Source organism: Dama dama, chromosome 32 (assembly GCF_033118175.1).
Source record: "Dama dama isolate Ldn47 chromosome 32, ASM3311817v1, whole genome shotgun sequence".
Lineage (NCBI taxonomy): Eukaryota > Metazoa > Chordata > Mammalia > Artiodactyla > Cervidae > Dama > Dama dama.
In genome coordinates, this window is record NC_083712.1 from 47,829,566 (window position 1) to 47,848,796 (window position 19,231).

A 19,231-nucleotide genomic window follows, 5' to 3' on the forward strand; every position below is an offset into this window, starting at 1 on the left:
AGAACATCAAATGTCAGAGATCTGAAGATAAGTTAGGGGGAGAAACACACCTGAAATACAGGAAATTTAGTAAATTTTACACTGAGAAATACATTCATTAACTGATTTTAGTGGAGGAAGACATCAGTTTGGGGAGAGTGTAGAAATGGATAAACACTCGTTCTGACCACTCCACTATGTTTCTCTAAGGAAAAAGGAGATGAATGCTGATTTCTAAAAAGGAAAACCCCTGCGTGACATTTTCCAAAAAGTAAAATGAAGAGAATTTCCATCAAAAGTTAATATATATAGCAGCTTTTTAATGAGATCGACTTGTAAACAAATAAATTAGAGGTTTTTATTACAGAGACAGCAATAGACTTGATAACAAAAACTGGTAGCAACTGCTGATCCACATCCAGATTTATATTAAGGGGCAAGAAAATAGGCACAGGAAATGTTAAGCAGAAGCAGGTCAAAGCCAGGGCTAAGAGTTGAGGTCAGTGAGTCTAAATTTACACCAGATGAGACAAACTTAAAGAACAAGTATACTTTCCTGAGTCTCACTGAACTGAATCTTCTCTTGTAGCTCAGTCAGTAAAGAGTCTGCCTACAGTGCAGGAGACCTGGGTTCGATCCCTAGGTTGGGAAGATCCCCTGGAGAAGGAAATGGCAAGCCACTCCAGTATTCTTGCCTGGAGAATCCCATGGACAGAGGAGCCCGGCGGGCTACAGTCCACGGGGTCACAGAGAGTCAGACACGACTTGGCGACTAAACCACCACTACCACTGAACTGAAGTTTGCAGAGCCTCAAATGGAAATTAAATATTTCCCTTTAAATAATAGTTGATTTATGAAAAATTTAGTAAGTATTATTTTTTATAAGAAAACACAATAAAGATAATTCTATGTGAAAAAAGAAAAAGCCACTCCAGATACACAGTCAAGGAGTATATACCTCTAGAACCCTTTTCTTCTTCACTTGAGGTATCTTCATCCACACTGTGAAGACACACATGGCCTGAACCGGGTTCCCCAAATGCAACTTCTGCATATAAGTCAAAGGCCTCTTCGCCTAGTTACAATAACTGTGCCTTTAAATCAGCTTTCCAGAGAACTGGACAGACAAGCAAACAAAACCCTCCCACGAACAGTCATCTTTCACTTAGAAACTTTTACCAGATTGGACACAGGCTATTTAGAACTCAGATGTGATTGCTGTTGTTCAGTTGCCCAGTCGTGTCCAACCCTTTGCGACCCCATGGACTGCAGCACTCCAGGCTTTTCCATCCCTCAGCATCTCCTGAAGCTTGTCCAAGTTCACGTCCTTTGCATCTGTGATGCCGTCCAACCATCTCATCCTCTGACGCCCTCTTCTTCTGCCCTCAGTCTTTCCCAGCATCAGGGACTTTTCCAGTGAGTCAGCTCTTCCCATCTGATGACCAAATACTGGAGCTTCAGCTTCAACATCAGTCCTTCCAGTGAATATTCAGGATTGATTTGCTTTAGGAGTGTCTGGTTGGATCTCCTTGCAGTCCAAGGGACTCTCAGGAGTCTCCTCCAGCACCACAGTTCAAAAGCACCAGTTCTTTGGCACTCTGCCTTCTTTACCATCCAGCTCTCCCAACCATACGTGACCACTGGGAAGACCACAGCCTTGACTATATGGACCTCTGTTGGCAGAGTAATGTGTCTGCTTTTCAACACACTGTCTAGGTTTGTCATCATTTTCCTGCTGAGAAGCAATCTCTTCTGATTTCATGGCTGCCATCACCGTCTGCAGTGATTCTGAGCTCAAGGAGAGGAGCTCTGTCACTGCTTCCACCTTTTCCCTTCTATTCGCCATGAGTCAGGGGGCTGATGCCATGGTCTTAGTTTATTATTTCATCTTAAGCCGGCTCTTTCACTCTCCTCCTTCACCCTCATCAAGAGGCTCTTTAGTTCCTCTTGGCTTTCTGTCATTAGAGTGATATCACCCGCACATCTGAGGTTGTTGATGTTTCTCCCGCCTATCTTGATTCCAGCTTGTAACTCACCCAGCATTTCGCCCAGCATTTCTCATGACGTGCTCAACGTATAGATTAAACAGACAGGGTGACAGCAGACAACCCTGTTTCCTCTCCTCTCGATCCTGAACCAATCAGTTGTTCCATACTGGGTTCTAACAGGTTGTTTCTTGACCTGCATACAGGTTTCTCAGGAGACAGGTAAGATGGTCTGGTATTTCCATCTCTCTAAGAGCTTCCCACAGCTTGCCATGATCCACATAGGCAAAGGCGTTAGTGTAGTTGATGAAACAGAGATAGATGTTTTTCTGAAATCCCCTAGCTTTCTCTATCATCCAGCAAATGTTGGCAATTTGATCTCTAGTTCCTCTTCCTTTTCTAAACCCAGCTTGGACATCTGGAAGTTCTTGGTTTGCATAATATTGAAGCCTAGCATGTAAGACTTTAAGCATGACCTTCCTAGCACGGGAGATGAGTGCAACTGCCCGATGGTTAGCACATTCTTTAGTACTACCCCTCTTGGGACTTGGGGTGAGGATTGACCTTTTCCAGTCCTGTGGCCACTGTTGGGTCTTCCAGATTTGCTGACAAAATGAATGCAAAACCATGAAGGCATCATCCTTTAGGGATTTGAATAGTTAGGCTGGAATTTGATCACGTCCACTAGCTTTATTAACAGCAGTGCTTCTTAAGGCCACTTGACTTTGCACTCCAGAATATCTGGCTCTGGGTGACTAACAACACCATTGTGGTAATCCGGTTTATTAAGATCTTCTTTTATACAGTTTTATACGTGTATTCCTTCATCTCTTCTTGATCTCTTTAGCATCTACTAGGTCTCTCCCATTTTTATCCTTCCCTAGTAGCTCAGATGTGATTAATCCCAAGCCTAAGCTAGTCATGGTATTCGGAATGTGACTCCACTGAAAAGATGCATTCTCTGCAGACACAGACATATTCTGGACAAGGCTGAAGTCAGGGCTAGGGTTAATACAGCAACCTTATGTGACCTTTCCCTAGATAACACATGCCCAGAGTAAGTGTATCCTTCTACGGAGGACCAGGGTGGCTGGCGCTCTTGTGTGCCTTTGCCCCAGGGAAGCAGGGTTATTCATTCATACACTGTAGCTGGGTGCTCTCTTCCAGAGTGTTTCTTCTAAAAACCTAATGCTGGCATCCAAAGCTCAATATACTATAGAGACATCTCCTTGGACTTCCCTGGTGGCATGGTGCATGAGAATCCACCTGCCAATGCAGGGGACAGGGGTTCAGTCCCTGGTCTGGGAGGATCCCACAAGCCCGGGGGCCACAACTGCTGAGCCCGTGAGCCCGGAGCCTGGGCTCTGCAAGAGAGAAACATCTGCTGTGAGACGCCCCCTATTGCGATGAAGAGGAGCCCCGCGCGCCACAACGAGAGGAAGCCCGTGCGCAGCAACCCAGGCCTACTGCGGCCAACAGAAGGGACTGTCTAGTTAAAAAACAGAAGAAAAAAGGCCTCTCCATTATACCAGTTTCCCTCGTGGATCTGAATTGAGTGTGGATGAGGACGTTCCCATCTCGGGGGCCAGTCTGCACACGAGTGGGGGGCGGGGCCTGGGGCGATGGAGGGGCTCTGCGCCGACGTGACGTCACCCCACCAGGGCCCGCCTGCTGTCCTGCCCACACGCACACGGCGGCAGGCTGCTGTCAGCGGGCACCTGTATCGCAAACAATATGACTTATTTGGGGTGATGGGGGGGGGGGGGGTTCCCTGACAGCTCAGTTGGTGAAGAATCTGCCTGCAATGCAGGAGACCCCGGTTCAGTTCCTAGGTTGGGAAGATCCCCTGGAGAAGGGAAAGGCTCCCCACTGCAGTATTCTGGCCTGGAGAATTCCGTGGAGCACATGGGGTTGCAAAGAGTCAGACACGACTGAGCGACTTTCACTTCACTTCACCTCACAGGAAAGGCAGTGCTGAATTAGGGGGGAAAACTCTGTACTTTTAAGAAAAAACAAATGGAGACAATCATTATTCAAGTTTGAAAATGCTTCACTTGGTTTCTTAGAATACTCTTCAGCAGAAGGTTCTTCAAATACACCTAAAATATAGTGATTTGCAATTTTTCCACCAGGAACACACCTGTCATTGAAAGACACATGCCTGTGGTTTAAAGGAACTCCTATACTACTTAATGTTCAAATTTCTCACTAACATGACACAAACCAGAAATTTAACACCCATAATAAGCATAGGGCTCCAGGATCTCTTAAAGGACAGACAGACACAGGAGAAAAAGGGAAAGATGATATTGCTGTTGGGTAGGAATAATTAGTCTGCATTTTAGAAGCATCTTCTTTTTAAAATAAGAATTATTGCATGTGCTGTTACTGAGCGCCCTTGCCTGGGTCAGATATTGACTGGACGGTGAGTTAGAATGGAAGAAGAAGTTGGGACTTCCCGGGTGGCCCAGTGGTCAAGGATCTGCCTTGTGGTCCCTGGTCACGGAACCAAGATCCTGCTTGCCTCGGAGGGACGGAGGCTGCAAGCCGCAACCAGAGAGCCCGCGTACCTCAAGGACAGTCCTGAGAGATCAGTGAGGATCCGAGTGCTGTAACGAAGACCTGACATGGCCAAGTAAGTCAATAAATACTGAAAAAGAGAAAGCAAGGGGAAGTACAGACGACTAGTGAGCTGTAAGGGGGCTAGACGCTGGTGGGGTTACGTTAAGTCTTCAGACTTTCCTAACAATGGTATTTTCCCAAGGTAACACAATCTCAAATACTCAAATTAAAAAGGCAAAACATTAAATCATCTAACGTTTTGTCTACATAAGTGAATTTCTGGGCAATTAGAGGATTTTTATTAAATGTTTCAGAATTATAAAATTTCCATATTAATAACAATAAGGGTATGGTCAACAATTTCAAACAGGTGTCACTTAAATAGCTTATCTTCATTTCTTCTTATAAAACAAGACTTTATTCAGTGGCCTATCTTCCACATTCGTTTCTGAAGGCAACACACATTGCACCCTTTAGAAATGAGTATTAACCTATCTCTGAGGCAAAAACCGGTGCTGAAGCTGGCGGTTTCCATTTCTTTTAAAAAGGGTTAGCATGAAAATGAATTGTAGAAAGCAGTACTATCTGAGACTAGTCAGCCTGTCTAAAAACGCACTTGCTAACCTGTAAAGATACCCCAACCCCAATATAAAGGTACGTTTTGAATCTAGATTAGGTGAGGGATACATTAGGGTTCGTGATAATCATTTTCTCTATTTTTCTGAATGTGAAAAACCCAACTTTCACTCCTTTCCTTGGTAAAGCAGAGTCTCCAGGGTGCCCAGTCTAAACATTTACCAGTGTTTCCTATGTATGCTTAAAGGGACTGGGTCTTCACTCATGTAAAATTTCCACAATTCATTAAAAAGCCTACTAATCAGGCTAACCTTAACTGCCCTGAAATGATGAGACTTTGACTGGACACGCTGTCCAAGGACACACCAGTCAGACTCCTTACAGAGGATGAGGGGATGACCTCATGATGGGTCGAGAAGAGAGCGGACTGGATTGCCCCGGGTCCGCTCCCCGCTTTAGGAACGCGGAGAGCAGCTCCTCCTGGTCAGCGAAGGAAGCGGAAGCCAGAGCAGAAGCCGGTGACAAACGTAAGGATGTGTTCTCATCGCTACCACCGGCAGCAGCTCCCCCGACCGCCCTTTGCCCAAGTTGTGAAGATGAAACTTCACTGGCACATTTTAAGTTCTGCTCTTCCCATGTATCAGCAAATAATGGTAAAGTCTAGTTTTTGCTGTTTTAAAAGAACCAGCCCTACTAAGGCAATGGGTTTAACTAGGAAAGCAACAAAGCTTCGGAAGGTTAGCACTTTTGGACAATGATCTATCAAAAAATAATAAACAGCAAATGTTCTTTTTAACCTAGGCACTTCGGCTGTTCAGGAAAGACAGCCAAGAGACGGTCGTGTTAGATAAACACTTGCTTACACCAAGGAGAAACACTCAAGGCAGGTTGGCACACTTGTGCCTTCGCCTCTCACCTACACGCTGAAGCCCCCAGTCTCTTCCTGCCAGCTCTTCGTCTCAAAGACAATCCTTTTCACTTGTTTCACTGCATGGCAGTCCGAAGTCCAAACTCATGGTTAGGTAATTTAAACTGTCCTTTATCATTCTGTATTTCCTAGAAAATCATTCTTGGACAAAATGTTGCACCCAACTGGATCTTTCAGTTTCATTATTAAATACCAAAATACCTTGTAGGGAACTATAAAGGATGCCTTTCTACAGAATGACAAAGTAGGGAAACAACCCTTTTAATAGCACTTAAACATCACATTTATAAATATATAGATCGAGGTAAATATCTCAGAATTGCTATTTTCTGTTTTTTTTTAAGCCTAATTTATGATGGTATAGAACAATTTCTGTGAAACTTAATTCACACAGCTGAAATATTATTTTCTTTAATGATGCACATTCTCTGATTTTATTCATCCTTCTCAATGAAGCCTCAGTTTTTCTAGAGCCTCCACACCCTACACAGCACGTTTCCAAACTGATCTGAGTAAGCCTATGGGCACCACGGGAGCAGGGTCCCCAGGAGGCAGCAGTGACTCCCGAGCCAGAACCGAGGCCCTCACACAGTACATTTTGTGAGCTTTATTTACTCTCGGGTATTTAAAATACCAGGTAGACTGATTTAACGACATACAACTACAGCTTTGTTTTTCTTGTATGAGGTGCCTGAGAGGATAAATGACTGCAAATTATAGACTATCTATGTCCATATTTGGAAGTCCTGATTAGAATGACTTTTGGAATTCAGCATGTAATATTCTCAAAGGGAAGCCAAATCTTCACAAAGAAAATAGCTTGAAGTTAGCTGTATGTTGCACCATGTCTATCTACTTTTTAAGCTTCTCACTTGAATAAAAAGTCAAAGGCATCAGAAGAAATCTGATGTCTACACAGCCATCTGTAATGTCTGTTTTAGAAACATCAACGTTTCTTTTTGGCATTCCTACTAAGATAGCCTGCTTTGAAAATAGGTAGGTTATCACTTTTGCAGTTTTCTCTAAATTTCAGTGAAATAAATTATTCTCTGCCAGTTCTCAACTGTAGGAGTAGAAAGGTTTGTGTTGCTGTCGTGAGCAATGGAATCCTCTTAAATTCCATTTAGGTAGCTCTCATAGTCTAAGAGCTCACCAACTTAGTGTAAATAATCACACAAACATCTCTGTTAAAATAATTAATCCTATTTTATGGTCCCCACCACTCAGCAGTCACTAGCAACTAAAATTTTTAAATATTTAATAGCAACACAATTTACCATGTAACTATAACCAGGTCAAAGACAAGCAATTAATAACAATCAAAGTTAAGATATCTGACACAACTGGTGGATAAGGATTATATTTGTTGTTTAAATTAAACCGTCTGTAAGAGATCTGAAACCAAGGGCAGTGATGCCGGGGAAGGGGCGTTTGAACACTATGGACAGGCCATGGGGAGAGAGTCCTTCCTCCACCGAATCCATCTGGAAGGACCAGAGCTCTTACCAACGACAGTGCAGCTCTGTGCACCCTCAGCTTCCTCGCTGTGCTAAGACAGAGGGGTGATTGGCTGCCGTTCTTAGATCTACTTGTTGTTCTAATACAGATTTGCATAAATCAAAGACTGGGAGTAACCAACCCGATTCTGATGTGGAAGGTGATGGGGGGAGGTGGTGAGTGTGACGTCTGTGAGTGTGCTCAGAGCACCTTCTGGCTTGCCCGGGGCAGCTCTGCCTGCTTGAGAAGTGGGGGACGAGGACCTCGTGGCTGTTTCTGGATGCGGGGCCCTGCTGTCCAGGCTCTCCACAGGCAGCCTATCGTCTGACGCAGATGACCGCGAATGAAATACAGGTGCATTTGCAAAGAACTCAGTATGGGTCTTTAAAAGGAAACCATGTATAGAAAATTCATAATTACCATTTCATTTTCTTATGCCTAAAAACTTCTGTCAATAATTCTTCAATATCAAATACTCTGTTTTCCAATTTCTGATTATCTCCTAAGAGCCATATGTCTTGGGGGGAATTTTTTTTTCACAATGCAGCATCAAAATCACATTATGAATCAAACAGCTTCATCAGAGGACAAGAATCTCATGACATCTCTTGAGGCAGGCACTATCATTAAGCCTATTTTACAGACAAGAAGACTGAGGCAGAGAGGAGTCAGTAATCTGATGATCACAGTCAGAATCGAGGAGAAAGCTTAGCAGTTAAGCGGAAATTTAGAGCAACAAACAGACCTGGATGGTTCTGTTAAGAACATGCCGCAGAAATAGAGGCTTAGGTACAAATGAACTGCGAGTGTGGAACAAACAGTTCATAACCGCCGAGCTGTCTTTCCAAACCCCCATGTTATGAAACGCCAGCACCTCCCGTTTCAGCATTTAGGGGAAAACGACAGCAACAACGGAGAATCAAACAAGTTCACAAACCTTCCAGAAGCGAGAGGAGCGCGGCAGAAAGAACAACTGCGGTCAGTCAAACGATGCCAGGTGATAAGAAGATTTATGAAAAAGAGATTAATATTTCTGGACATTACTCTGTGAATAAAGCCTCTGGGACAGGAAACTGTTGACCTTTTTTTATTTCATAATCGTCAGTGTTTTCAGGATAGTTCATTTTGTGTCTGAGGGAAAGCACCCATTATTAATATTTATAGGCCTGAAGACCGTTACACAGGCAGGTTTTAAATAACAAATAGATTTCATATAAAGAATATGCTAAAACAGCTAAGCGTTTGAAAAAAGCCACAAAACAGCAAAAACAAACTTTAAAAGATGAAATTAAGTAGAAGAGAGCTTAAATGTTATATATGCTTGAGAAGAGAGTGTTTACAAATAGAAGCATTCCATGAAGAAATGGAAACGTGTTTAGAACTGTAAATTTTAGCGACTTCTGGATGAAACGTGCTCATTGAGCAGGCCCGCCATCAGGGGATCTGGGAGGCTGGTGCTGGCCTTTGTTTTTATCAAAAAACACGTATTTATTTATTTCGGCTGCACTGGGTCTCAGCTGCAGCATGAGGCGCTCGTTCCTCAGTCGGGGATGGAGACCGGGCCCGGCACTGGGAGCGCGGAGTCCCGGCCCCTGGACGCCAGCGGAGTCCCTGGTGCGGACCCTTGGGCTTCTCAGCCTCTATTGCCCCGGCTCTCTGCTCCCGGCAGCGGTCACGGCCATCCGCCGGGGGCCAGCCCTGCCTGGGCAAGCAGGCGCCGCGGCGGCCCAGGGGCCCCCTGCGAAGCGTGGCCAGCCCGCTGAGGCCCGCAGGGAGGTCCCCCCACCGCGGCCTCGGGGATGGAGCGCCCCGGGCACCCTCAAGGGCCTGCGCGCTGTCGGACATCGCTGTCTGAGCGATCCTTCCCAAGAGATAAGGTTTCAGCACTCCTATCACACAGCGTTCCAGTTTATGGACAGGAATTCAGGACTAGGCGTTCTTCGGATGAAAAATCCCAATGTGTCAGTTGCTGAGGAGGTGGTGTGAGAGACAGTATTCAATTCTATCTTCTCTTGGTTAAATGCAGCCTCGTGGGAACAGATCGCATCTAATCTATTACATCTGGAGTCCTAAATACTCTGGGAAATAACATCAAGAGCAACCCATTGCTGTTTACAATGGGTTTTCACATACAAGATCTCGTTTTAAACTCACAGGAATCCGGTGACTTAGCTACAGCTGAGGATAATCTGTTTTATACAAGAAACGGAGGCTGAGCAAAGTTAAATGGCTGGTACAAGGTCACACTGGTAATAAACAGTGCAGCTGGTTTTGAAATCTATATTTGCTGACTCTCACTATCAAGCAAGACAGGGTGTGTAGCCTTACCCTGAAACATTTGCTTTGAATGGGCCAAATTCTTGGAAGAGATAAATATAAATTAAGAGAAAAGCATGCAAAAAGATGACCTCCTCCCCTCACCCCCCCCCGCCCCCCCCCCCCCCCCCAGTTTATGTAGGGACAAGAGTGATGGCCCTCACAAAGTTGGTTAAACCTGTATCTTTATGCAAAACCTACTTCTGAGCTGACAGCATTTCTGGTGTGAAAACAGCTGCATGGACTCAGTGCAGGAAAGTCCTTATTCATATTCTATTAAACTTACATTTGTGATCACGTGAAAATAGGCCAGATTGAAGTTCAACATAAGTCTAGAGAGAAACATTCACAGAGAATGGAGGGAAGGGTACCAGAAGACAATGTGAAATAAACCCACTGAACAAAACAATGGACATTTTGACTTGTTTTGGGTAACTTCTTTTTAAGACTCTAGAAGTGTGAACAGAAACATACCTATAATGAGGTACCAATTAGAAATCTTTTTTTATGTGTGTTAAAGGATGAACATTTATTTTGTTACCACGGTATTTTACAGATAGGAATCTATTCTGATACCAGATAAGCCATCTCTAGTTGGTGAAACTTAAGGAACATTATTAGCTTTAGGCTTTTTCTTAATATTCATAGCATGATCTACAAAATCTATTTGTTTATGGGATTTTGTTTCCACCAAGGATGATTTTGATACATATATATTTTTTTCTGTGGAATGTATCTGTAATTTCCTGTGTCACAGAAAAAGGAAACTAATTTATGGAACAGAAACCTTTCAACTGTTGAGAGAAAGTTGTTCTGGAATGCAGGAGAACAGTCAGGGTGACGGGGTCCATTTCCGCTAACGTGGTTCCCACTGGGGTAAGGCTGTCTCTTGGCACCAAGTGTTCTAAGTGTGACCTGACACCTTATTCCATGTATAAGAAATTTATCTTGTGGTCAAAACTGCCTCATAGATGGTAGAGTCTCAAAAATTTATTTTGCTTTCTTTTTTTCCCTGAGATATAACTGAAACACAAAACTGAGTTTAAGGTGTACAGCATAATAACTTCACAGCAAAAGTTTCTTGAATAAGTGACTCACCTCTCGAAATAAATTTTTTCTCTAAAACACACTGCCCTCGAAGTGTCTGAAAACCCCAGAAGTACCTTCTGGGGAGTGGGGAGGCAGACTGTAGTCCCGTGGTGCGACATTTCCCAAAGGAAAAACCACACACATGCAAAGTGTTTTGATGACATGACCTCCAAACGAGGTCACACACCATCATACAGACAAATGGGATTGAAACAGGAATAGTGACATTCAAAAAACAAAAGTATATGTTCTTGCATTAAATTAGTGCATCATGGTTGAACTACACAATCTGGCATTCGGTATAAATTAATTCAAAAATATTTTACAATGATCTTGCACAATTATATTTTAGTTTCTTGGTGTTAAAAGCATTGATTTGTTATATATAGTTTACATATATCACAACTTAACTAAATTCTGTTTTTAAATGTCTTCATTAAAAATAAGTTTTTACTACTGAAAAACAACAAACATAGAAAGATGGAAAAGATGACCATTTCTACACGTTTTATTAACCAGCCTGGGTCCTAAGAGAGACCCTAGTTCCCACTTGCCATTTCTCTCTCGTCTGAAACTCCGCTTATCTAGTGAGTTCATTTCCTGAACATGGAAGATGGAATCTCAAAAAATCTTAGGACTATTAATTAAACACTGAAAGAACTTCTCACTAAGAACAATGACGAAAACCCCGGTGAAAAACCTTTGGACTTCTGTTATTTCCCCCCAAAGCCCCGGCATACGTAACCTATTGGCAGCGGGCTTGGCCCAGCCGGAAGCGGCGGTCAAAGCCGCGGACTCACATCCGGGAAGCCCCGGAAGGAGGAGCTCCGGCGGCCAGCACGCGGAAGGCCCGGGGGCTTGGGCACCGCTCCGCTCAGGGTCCCCGGGAAGCTGCGGTTCCCCGGTGCCTTTCTCGGTGTTTCCTAGCGCAGGGGCTTTTCGGCTCTAACGGCTTGTACGGCGCACGGTTATGAAAATGCCACGTGGTGACCTCTCTGTGGCGCTGCCTGAGGGTGGTCAGATTTTAACAGTCCTCATCTCTCAAGCGAGCATCTTCTGGGGGGCATCTAATTAAAGATTAGGCTATTCAATTTGAATCCCTATTATGATTTGGCAGCAGAAGGTAAGGCATTCTTTAAATGCACTTCCCCATCTAAAATGATTTTTCATTCACTCTGATTACACACTGTGCTTTTTCCTTTTTGGCAAATAATAGGTTTTAAAAAGACTGATGACTGGACTGAACCGAAAAAGGAAGGAGTTACAAATGATGGAAATTTAAAATCAATAATAATAAAAGTAACCGTGCCAGTGGTGGTCCTGGCGGTAAAGAGTGAACCGGGAGCTGACCCTGCAGCGGGGTGCAGCTCCAGCCCTCCGCGGATGGGAGTCTTACCGGGGTTGCAGTCTGTCAGGAGGGAGCAGATGGACAGGAGGACTTTAGAGATGGTGAGGGCCGGACTCCAGTTGTCCTTCAGGATGTCCAGGCAGATCACGCCTTGGCTGTTAATGTTACAGTGATAGATTCTGGTGCGGAAGGTCACCTAGAGGAAAATGCAGAGCTGATGTAAATAGCCAAGCCGTTTATTTTGATCTTTAAAGAGTTTTGTTGGGAGTATGGTTGATTCATAATGTTGTGTTAGTTTCAGGTGCATAGCCGAGTGATTCAGTAACACATGTACGTACATTCATTCTCTTTCAGATTCTTACTCACATAGGTTATCACAGAACATTGAGTTCCCTGTTCTATACAGGAGATCCTTGCTGGTGATCTACTTTATATATAGTAGTGTGTGTATGTTAATTTCAGTCTCCTAATTTATCCTTCCCCCTCACCCCCAATCGCCTTTGGTAGCCATAAGTTTGTTTTCTATGTCTGTGAGTCTATTTCTGTTTTGTAAATAAGTTCATTTGTTACAGTTTTTTTCTAGATTCTACATATAAGTGATATCATATGATAGATCTTTGTCTGACTTACTTAATATGCTAATCTCTATGTCCATCTAAATAGCTGCACATGGCATTATTTCATTCTTTTATATGGCTGAAAAATATTTCATTGTATATATGTATATGTATATCTTCTTTATCCACATCTTCTTTATCTATTCCTCTGGGCATTTTGGCAAAGGAAATGGCAACCTGTTCCATTATTCTTACCTGGAAAATTCCATGGACAGAGGACCCTGGTGGGTTGCGGTCCCTGGGGTTGCAAACAGTGGACAGAACTGAGCACGCACACACATATACACACACACTGGACACGGAGGTTGCCTCCATGTCCGGGCTCTTGTATACAATGTTGCTGTGACCACTGGGGTGCGTGAATGCTTTCGTATTACGGTTTTCTCCAGACACAGACTCAGGAGTGGGATCCCTTTTTATGAACCTCCATCGTGTTCTCCGTAGTGGTTGTATCAAGCTGCATTTCCACCAGCAGTGTAGGAGGGCTCCTTTTCCCCACATCCTCTCCAGCAACTATTGCTTGGAGACTACGTGATGATGGCCATCCTGACTCATAGACACACCTTTTATTAGACAAAATAATCCGAGGGCCAGTGGCTGGATCATGGAGAAAGCAAGGGAATTCCAGAAAAACCTCTATTTCTGCTTCATTGACTACTCTAAAGATTCTGACTGTGTGGATCACAACAAACTGTGGAAAATTTTTAAAGAGATGGGAATACCAGACCATCTTACCTGTCTTCTGAGAAACATGTATGCGGGTCAAGAAGCAACAATTAGAATCAGATATAGGACAACTGACTGGTTCAAAATTGGGAAAGAAGTATGACAAGGCTGTATATTCTCACCTTGCTTATTTAACTTATATGCAATGTATGTCATGCAAAATGCCAGGCTGGATGATTCACAAGCTGGAATCAAGATTGCTGGGAGAAATGTCAATAGCCTCAGATATGCAGATGATACCACTTTAACGGGAGAGGAACTAAATAGCCTCTTGATGAGAATGAAAGAGAAGGTGAAAAATATGTCTTAAAACTCAATATTCAAAAAATTAACTCATGGCATCCAGTCCCATCACTTCATGGCAAGTAGATCGGGAAACAATGGAAACAGTGAGAGACTTTATTTTCTTGGGCTCCAAAATCACTGCAGATGGTGACTGCAGCCATGAAATTAAAAGACACTTGCTCTTGGGAAGGAAAGTTATGACCAACCTAGTCAGTGTATTAAAAGTAATGTATGGATATGAGAGGAGGACCATAAAGAAGGCTGAATGCCAAAGAATTGATGTTTTTGAACTGTGGTGTTGGAGCAGACTCTTGAGAGTCCCATGGACAGCAAGGAGATCAAACCAGTTAGTCCTAAAGGAAATCAGTCCTGAACATTCAATGGAAGGACTGATGCTGAAGCTGAAGCTCCAGTACTTTGGTCACCTGATGCTTAGGGCCGATTCACTGGAAAAGACCCTGATGCTGGGAAAGATTAAAAGGCAAAAGGAGAAGGGGGTGACAGAGGATGAGATGGTTAGTTAGCATCACTGACTCAGTGCACATGAATCTGAGCAACTCTGAAATGGTGGAGGACAAAGGAGCCTGGTGTGCTGCAGTCCATGGGGTCACAAAGAGTTGGACATGACTTAGCAACTGAACAACAACAAATACTTAATCGTTCCTTCGGCACACAAGAATAATCAATAAACAGAATCTTTATTTCAGAACTTGTCATTCTGGGCACAGAGGACTAAACTCCAGTGGCAAGGTCATGACATTCTGCTTCTGATGAATTCTAATCATTTAACAAAAGTCTCATCATTTAACAAAAGTCTCATCATTTAACCAATGTTCTGGGGATTGAGTTTACTCTTGGTGCAACTGCAGGAATGCTTGTAAGGGGAAAACTAACTCAAGGCTCTAAGAAAAAGTTCAAAGAAGGAAATGTTCAAAAATAAAAACCTGAAGGAAACTTTTCTTAGGTTCCAGTTATTTGAAGGATTTTGTACACTTAGAAAACTTAAAAAAAAACCATGGCAATACTACAAAAAGGAAACGAATATTATTCTTATAATTTAAAAACATGAACTAGAGCACATATGTAAATAATGCGATTAGTTTATGGAGAAGCTATACTAGTTACAATATACATACGTTTCCCTCCTTAAATTCTGTATTTTGAATGTACTATTAGTGCACCCTACCTATAATAGCTAGATTACCACTGTACTTTGCTTAGGCATAATTTTGAAACATGCTTGGAAACATTTTTAAAAAAACTTCAGTTGGAAAACTGATCAGTTTTATAACTGATAAAGTTCTGTTTTACAAAAGTCTTATGTAAGCAACAATGAGATTTTAATGCTATTTATTAACACTGTGTTAATACATGTTCTCAAATTTATAAGCTGAAATATTTAAAACAATCTTGATGTTCTTAAGACCAGTCCTTCTGGTACCCTAAGTTCAAAATGACTCTGAACCAAGAAAGACACACTGCAGGTCTTTGTAGGTGCATCACCCTAGCAGGGCTTCCAGGGTCCGAAACATCAGACTTGCTGAATTCTTACAATGTCAAGGTCAGAAAGGACACGTCCAGGCTTCTACAACTGTTCAACAACATGATGCCTTTCTCAGGCTAGATGAGCACTCCTAGTGGGAAGTGCCTGCTCTGTTAGCAACACACCAGACCAGATAACCTGGCCATCCGCCCACCCCTACACATCCCAAACACCCAGAAATACTGAAGAAAAAAAATACATTCTTCAATGTAGTTTTATAACTATGTTTATAACTAACGTTCTTTAAAATGCAAGTATGAAGGTGCAAGGGGCATCCCCAGATGGTGAGACTGAAACCCAAAAATGCAGCAGGCACACGAGCCTGCGGTGTAGCTGTCTGCGGTGGGGCTTGGGTTTGATGCCCTCATGGAGGAAGGAGACGGAACCTTAGGTCTGTACGTGACGAGGCTTTGGAATTGAGCTGCTTAGTTGCTCAGTCCTGTCCAACTCTTTCCAACCCCATGGACTGTAGCCCTCCAGGCTCCTCTGTCTATGGGATTCTCCAGGCAAGAAAAATGAAGTGGGTCGCCATTCCCTTCTCCAGGGGATCTTCCTGGCCCAGGAGTCAAACCTTGGCCCCCTGCAATGCAGGCAGATTCTTTACCGTCTGAGCCACGAGCCCTATATAAATTATGACACCTGAGCAGCCAGTCTTTTAGCAAATGTCTGAACCTGAAAATATAATGCCTTACGGGAGAGAGAGCGCTAAGACATGTGCTGGGGAAACCCTGTGGGTGGAATTATTGGTCCTGGAACTGGGAGAAAAGTGTCTCCCCTGAGAATTCTCAATTCTGAGCACACAGGCTATGCAAACACTAACTAAAAAGGAGCTTAAATGACTCTATCACTATCAGATCAAATATATGATTAAGGCAAAGCATACAAATATATATTTAGGGCAAAAATGAATAAAGGGAACAACTGCATTATGATGAAATGAATAATTCATCAGGAAGACGGAACAATTCTGAATGTGCTCTACCTAACAACACAGCGAAAAATATAAAAAGCAAAAGTTGGAAGAATTAGACGGAGAAAATGATACATCTACAGTCATAGAGGGACATTTTCACTGAAGTAGATTTGGTTAAGAAGACCAAAACGCAAGGATCCTGAAAATATGAAAAACCAAATTAAAAAAGTCAAGGGACTGAATGAAGATGAAATTCCATCCTCAACAATAGTCACAGGAAAAAGTGTCCAGCGTCGTTGGCAACTAAGGAAATGCGACTGGAAGGCTCAGGGTGGTGGCAGCGCACCCTGTGGGAATGTGAAGCACGCTGGTCGCTAAATGTCAGCGAGGTTCGTGCAGACAAACTGCATCACTGCGGGCACGAATGTCAAACGGCACAGCTGCTCTGGAAAGAAGGCGGGCAGCTTCTTATAAAGCTAAATACGAGCTCACTAGACATCCCAACAACTGCACTCTTGGACGTTTATCCCAAAGAAATAAAAACTATGCTCATACAAATTTATAGAAATGTACATAGAAGCTTTATTCTTAATAACTAAAAACGATAAAGAATCCATTTGTCCTTCAATGGATGAACGGTTAAACAAACCAGTACATCCATATCATGGAATACTGTTGTTCCTTAGTCGCTAAATCATGTCTGACTCTCGTGAGCCCAGGGACTGTAGCCCACCAGGCTCCTCTGTCCATGGGAGTCTCCAGGCAAGAACACTGGAGCGGGTTGCCATGTCCTCCTCCAGGGGGTGTTCCCGACCCAGGGATCGAACCCAACTCTCTAGTGTCTCCTGCATTGGCAGGCGGGTTCTTCACCACTGAGCCATGTGGGAAGTCCTCATGGAATACTACTCAACAATAAAAACAACCACACACAACAACTTAGATGGATTGCAAGAGAATTATGCCGAGTGAAAAAAAATCGAGTTTCAGAAAGGGACATCCTGTATGATTTCATTTATAAGCACATAAGAAATATTTATTAAAAACTGATCACATGCTAAGCCACAAAGAAAGCTTAACAAACTTCAAAAGATTACTAAGACCATAAAGATCTCCCATCATAGGACTGCGAACTAAAACACCTATCTTCAAATAATTCTTGGATCAAAGAAAAAAAATCAGTTATGATTATAAGTGAGTGACAATAAAAATGCTGGGTTGTCAATTCCAGAATTTGTGATTTGGCTAAGACAGTTGTAAAAGAGAAATCTACAGTTTTAAGTGCATATATTAAAAAGGAAGAAAGACGTTAATGAGCTAAGTATACAACTAAGGAAGAAAAATGAATAGAGTAAATCCCATGAAAGTAGAAGAAATGGGCAGAAGTTAATAAAACAAGAGAATACCTGTGGTATCAAAATTCTGCAGAGAAGTGACAGTACCTGGCCCTTTAAGTGCTAGATGAAAAGACAGTATTTGTATGATCCAGTGTAAATGATGAGTGGCTTTTGTATATAACACAGTATTTTAAAAACCTATCTGAGCAGAGTTTCCTGTGCTGTACGGTAGATCCTTGTTGGTGACTTATTTTCTGTATCATAGTGGGTAAATGTTAATCCCAAACTCCTAATGTATAGTACAGGGAACTCTACTCAATATTCTGTGATAACCTAGGGGAACCCACATAGGTTATTACAGGATGAATATATGTATGTGTGTAATGGAATCACTTTGCTGTATGCCTGAAACTAACACAACACTGTAAATTAATTAAAAAAAAAGAAAAACCTATCAGATATTGATTGACTTCTGGGCCAGTTAATCATCAAGAGAACTAAAGGAGGGGAGTATTATTACTGTGCTCACTGTAAAAATAAACTATGAGAGATGATAGATGCTAACTAAACTTACTGTGATACTTCTTAAAAATATAATCATATATCAAATCATTGCACCATACACCTGAAACTAATGCAATGTTATATGTCAGTGCTATCTGAATAAAATTTAAAAAACCTTTTTTAAATAAAGAAACTGAGGAATCCTTATACTGTTTGCCATTGTTGCTGCACCAATTTACATTCTTATACGACTCAGCAACTCTACTCCTAGGTATTATCTGAAAAAGATGAAAACACTAAATTGAAAAGATGCATGTATCCATATGCTCATGAAGGTGTTACAATAGTCGAGATATGGAAGCAATGTAAGTGTCCATCAATAAATGAATGGATAAAGATGCAGTATATACACACACAATGGAATATTGCTGTTGTTCAGTCGCTCAGCCGTGTCCAACTCTTTGCAACCCCATGGACTGCAGCACCCCAGGCTTCCCTGTCCTTCACCATCTCCCAGAGTTTGCTCAACTATTACTCAGCCATAAAAAAGAATGAAGTCTTGCCACTTCCAACAACACAAATGGACCTAGAGGGTTAATGCTAAGTGAAATCAGTCAGAGAGAGAAAGGTAAATCCTGTACGATTTTCCTTACATGTAGAATCTAAAAAACAAATGAAAAAGCCAAGTAGAAACAGTCACAGATAGAAAGAAAAAACAGGTGGTTGCCATAGGGAGGTTGGCGGGGAGGGGAGAGAAATAGGTGCTGGAGACTAAGAGGTCAAACTTGCAGTTACAAAACAAATGAGTCACAGGCGTGAAACGCAGAGAGTGGGGAATACCGTCAATAACTCGGTAATATCCTCGTAGGGTGCCACACTGTCACTAGACTAACCGTGGTGATCGTGCTGAACCGTATAGAAACATCAGATCACCATGTCGTGTGTTAGGAACTAACAGTGTTGTAGGCCAATTATACTTCAGAACCAAACCGAGAAAAAGATCAGATTTGTGGGCAGAGAGGGAACAG

The 19,231-nt window shown here is 42.6% G+C and overlaps 1 protein-coding gene across 3 annotated transcripts in view; it reads right to left on the reverse strand.

Moving 5' to 3' along the window:
• LOC133050455 (ubiquitin-conjugating enzyme E2 E2) overlaps positions 1-19,231 on the reverse strand; it is a 352,912-nt gene that overhangs the window by 43,226 nt on the left and 290,455 nt on the right. For all 3 annotated transcript variants that reach the window (XM_061134627.1, XM_061134625.1, XM_061134624.1), the window contains one exon: positions 12,330-12,477. In XM_061134627.1, coding sequence (XP_060990610.1) covers positions 12,330-12,477 — 148 coding nt within the window. The remainder of the gene's footprint in view (positions 1-12,329; positions 12,478-19,231) is intronic.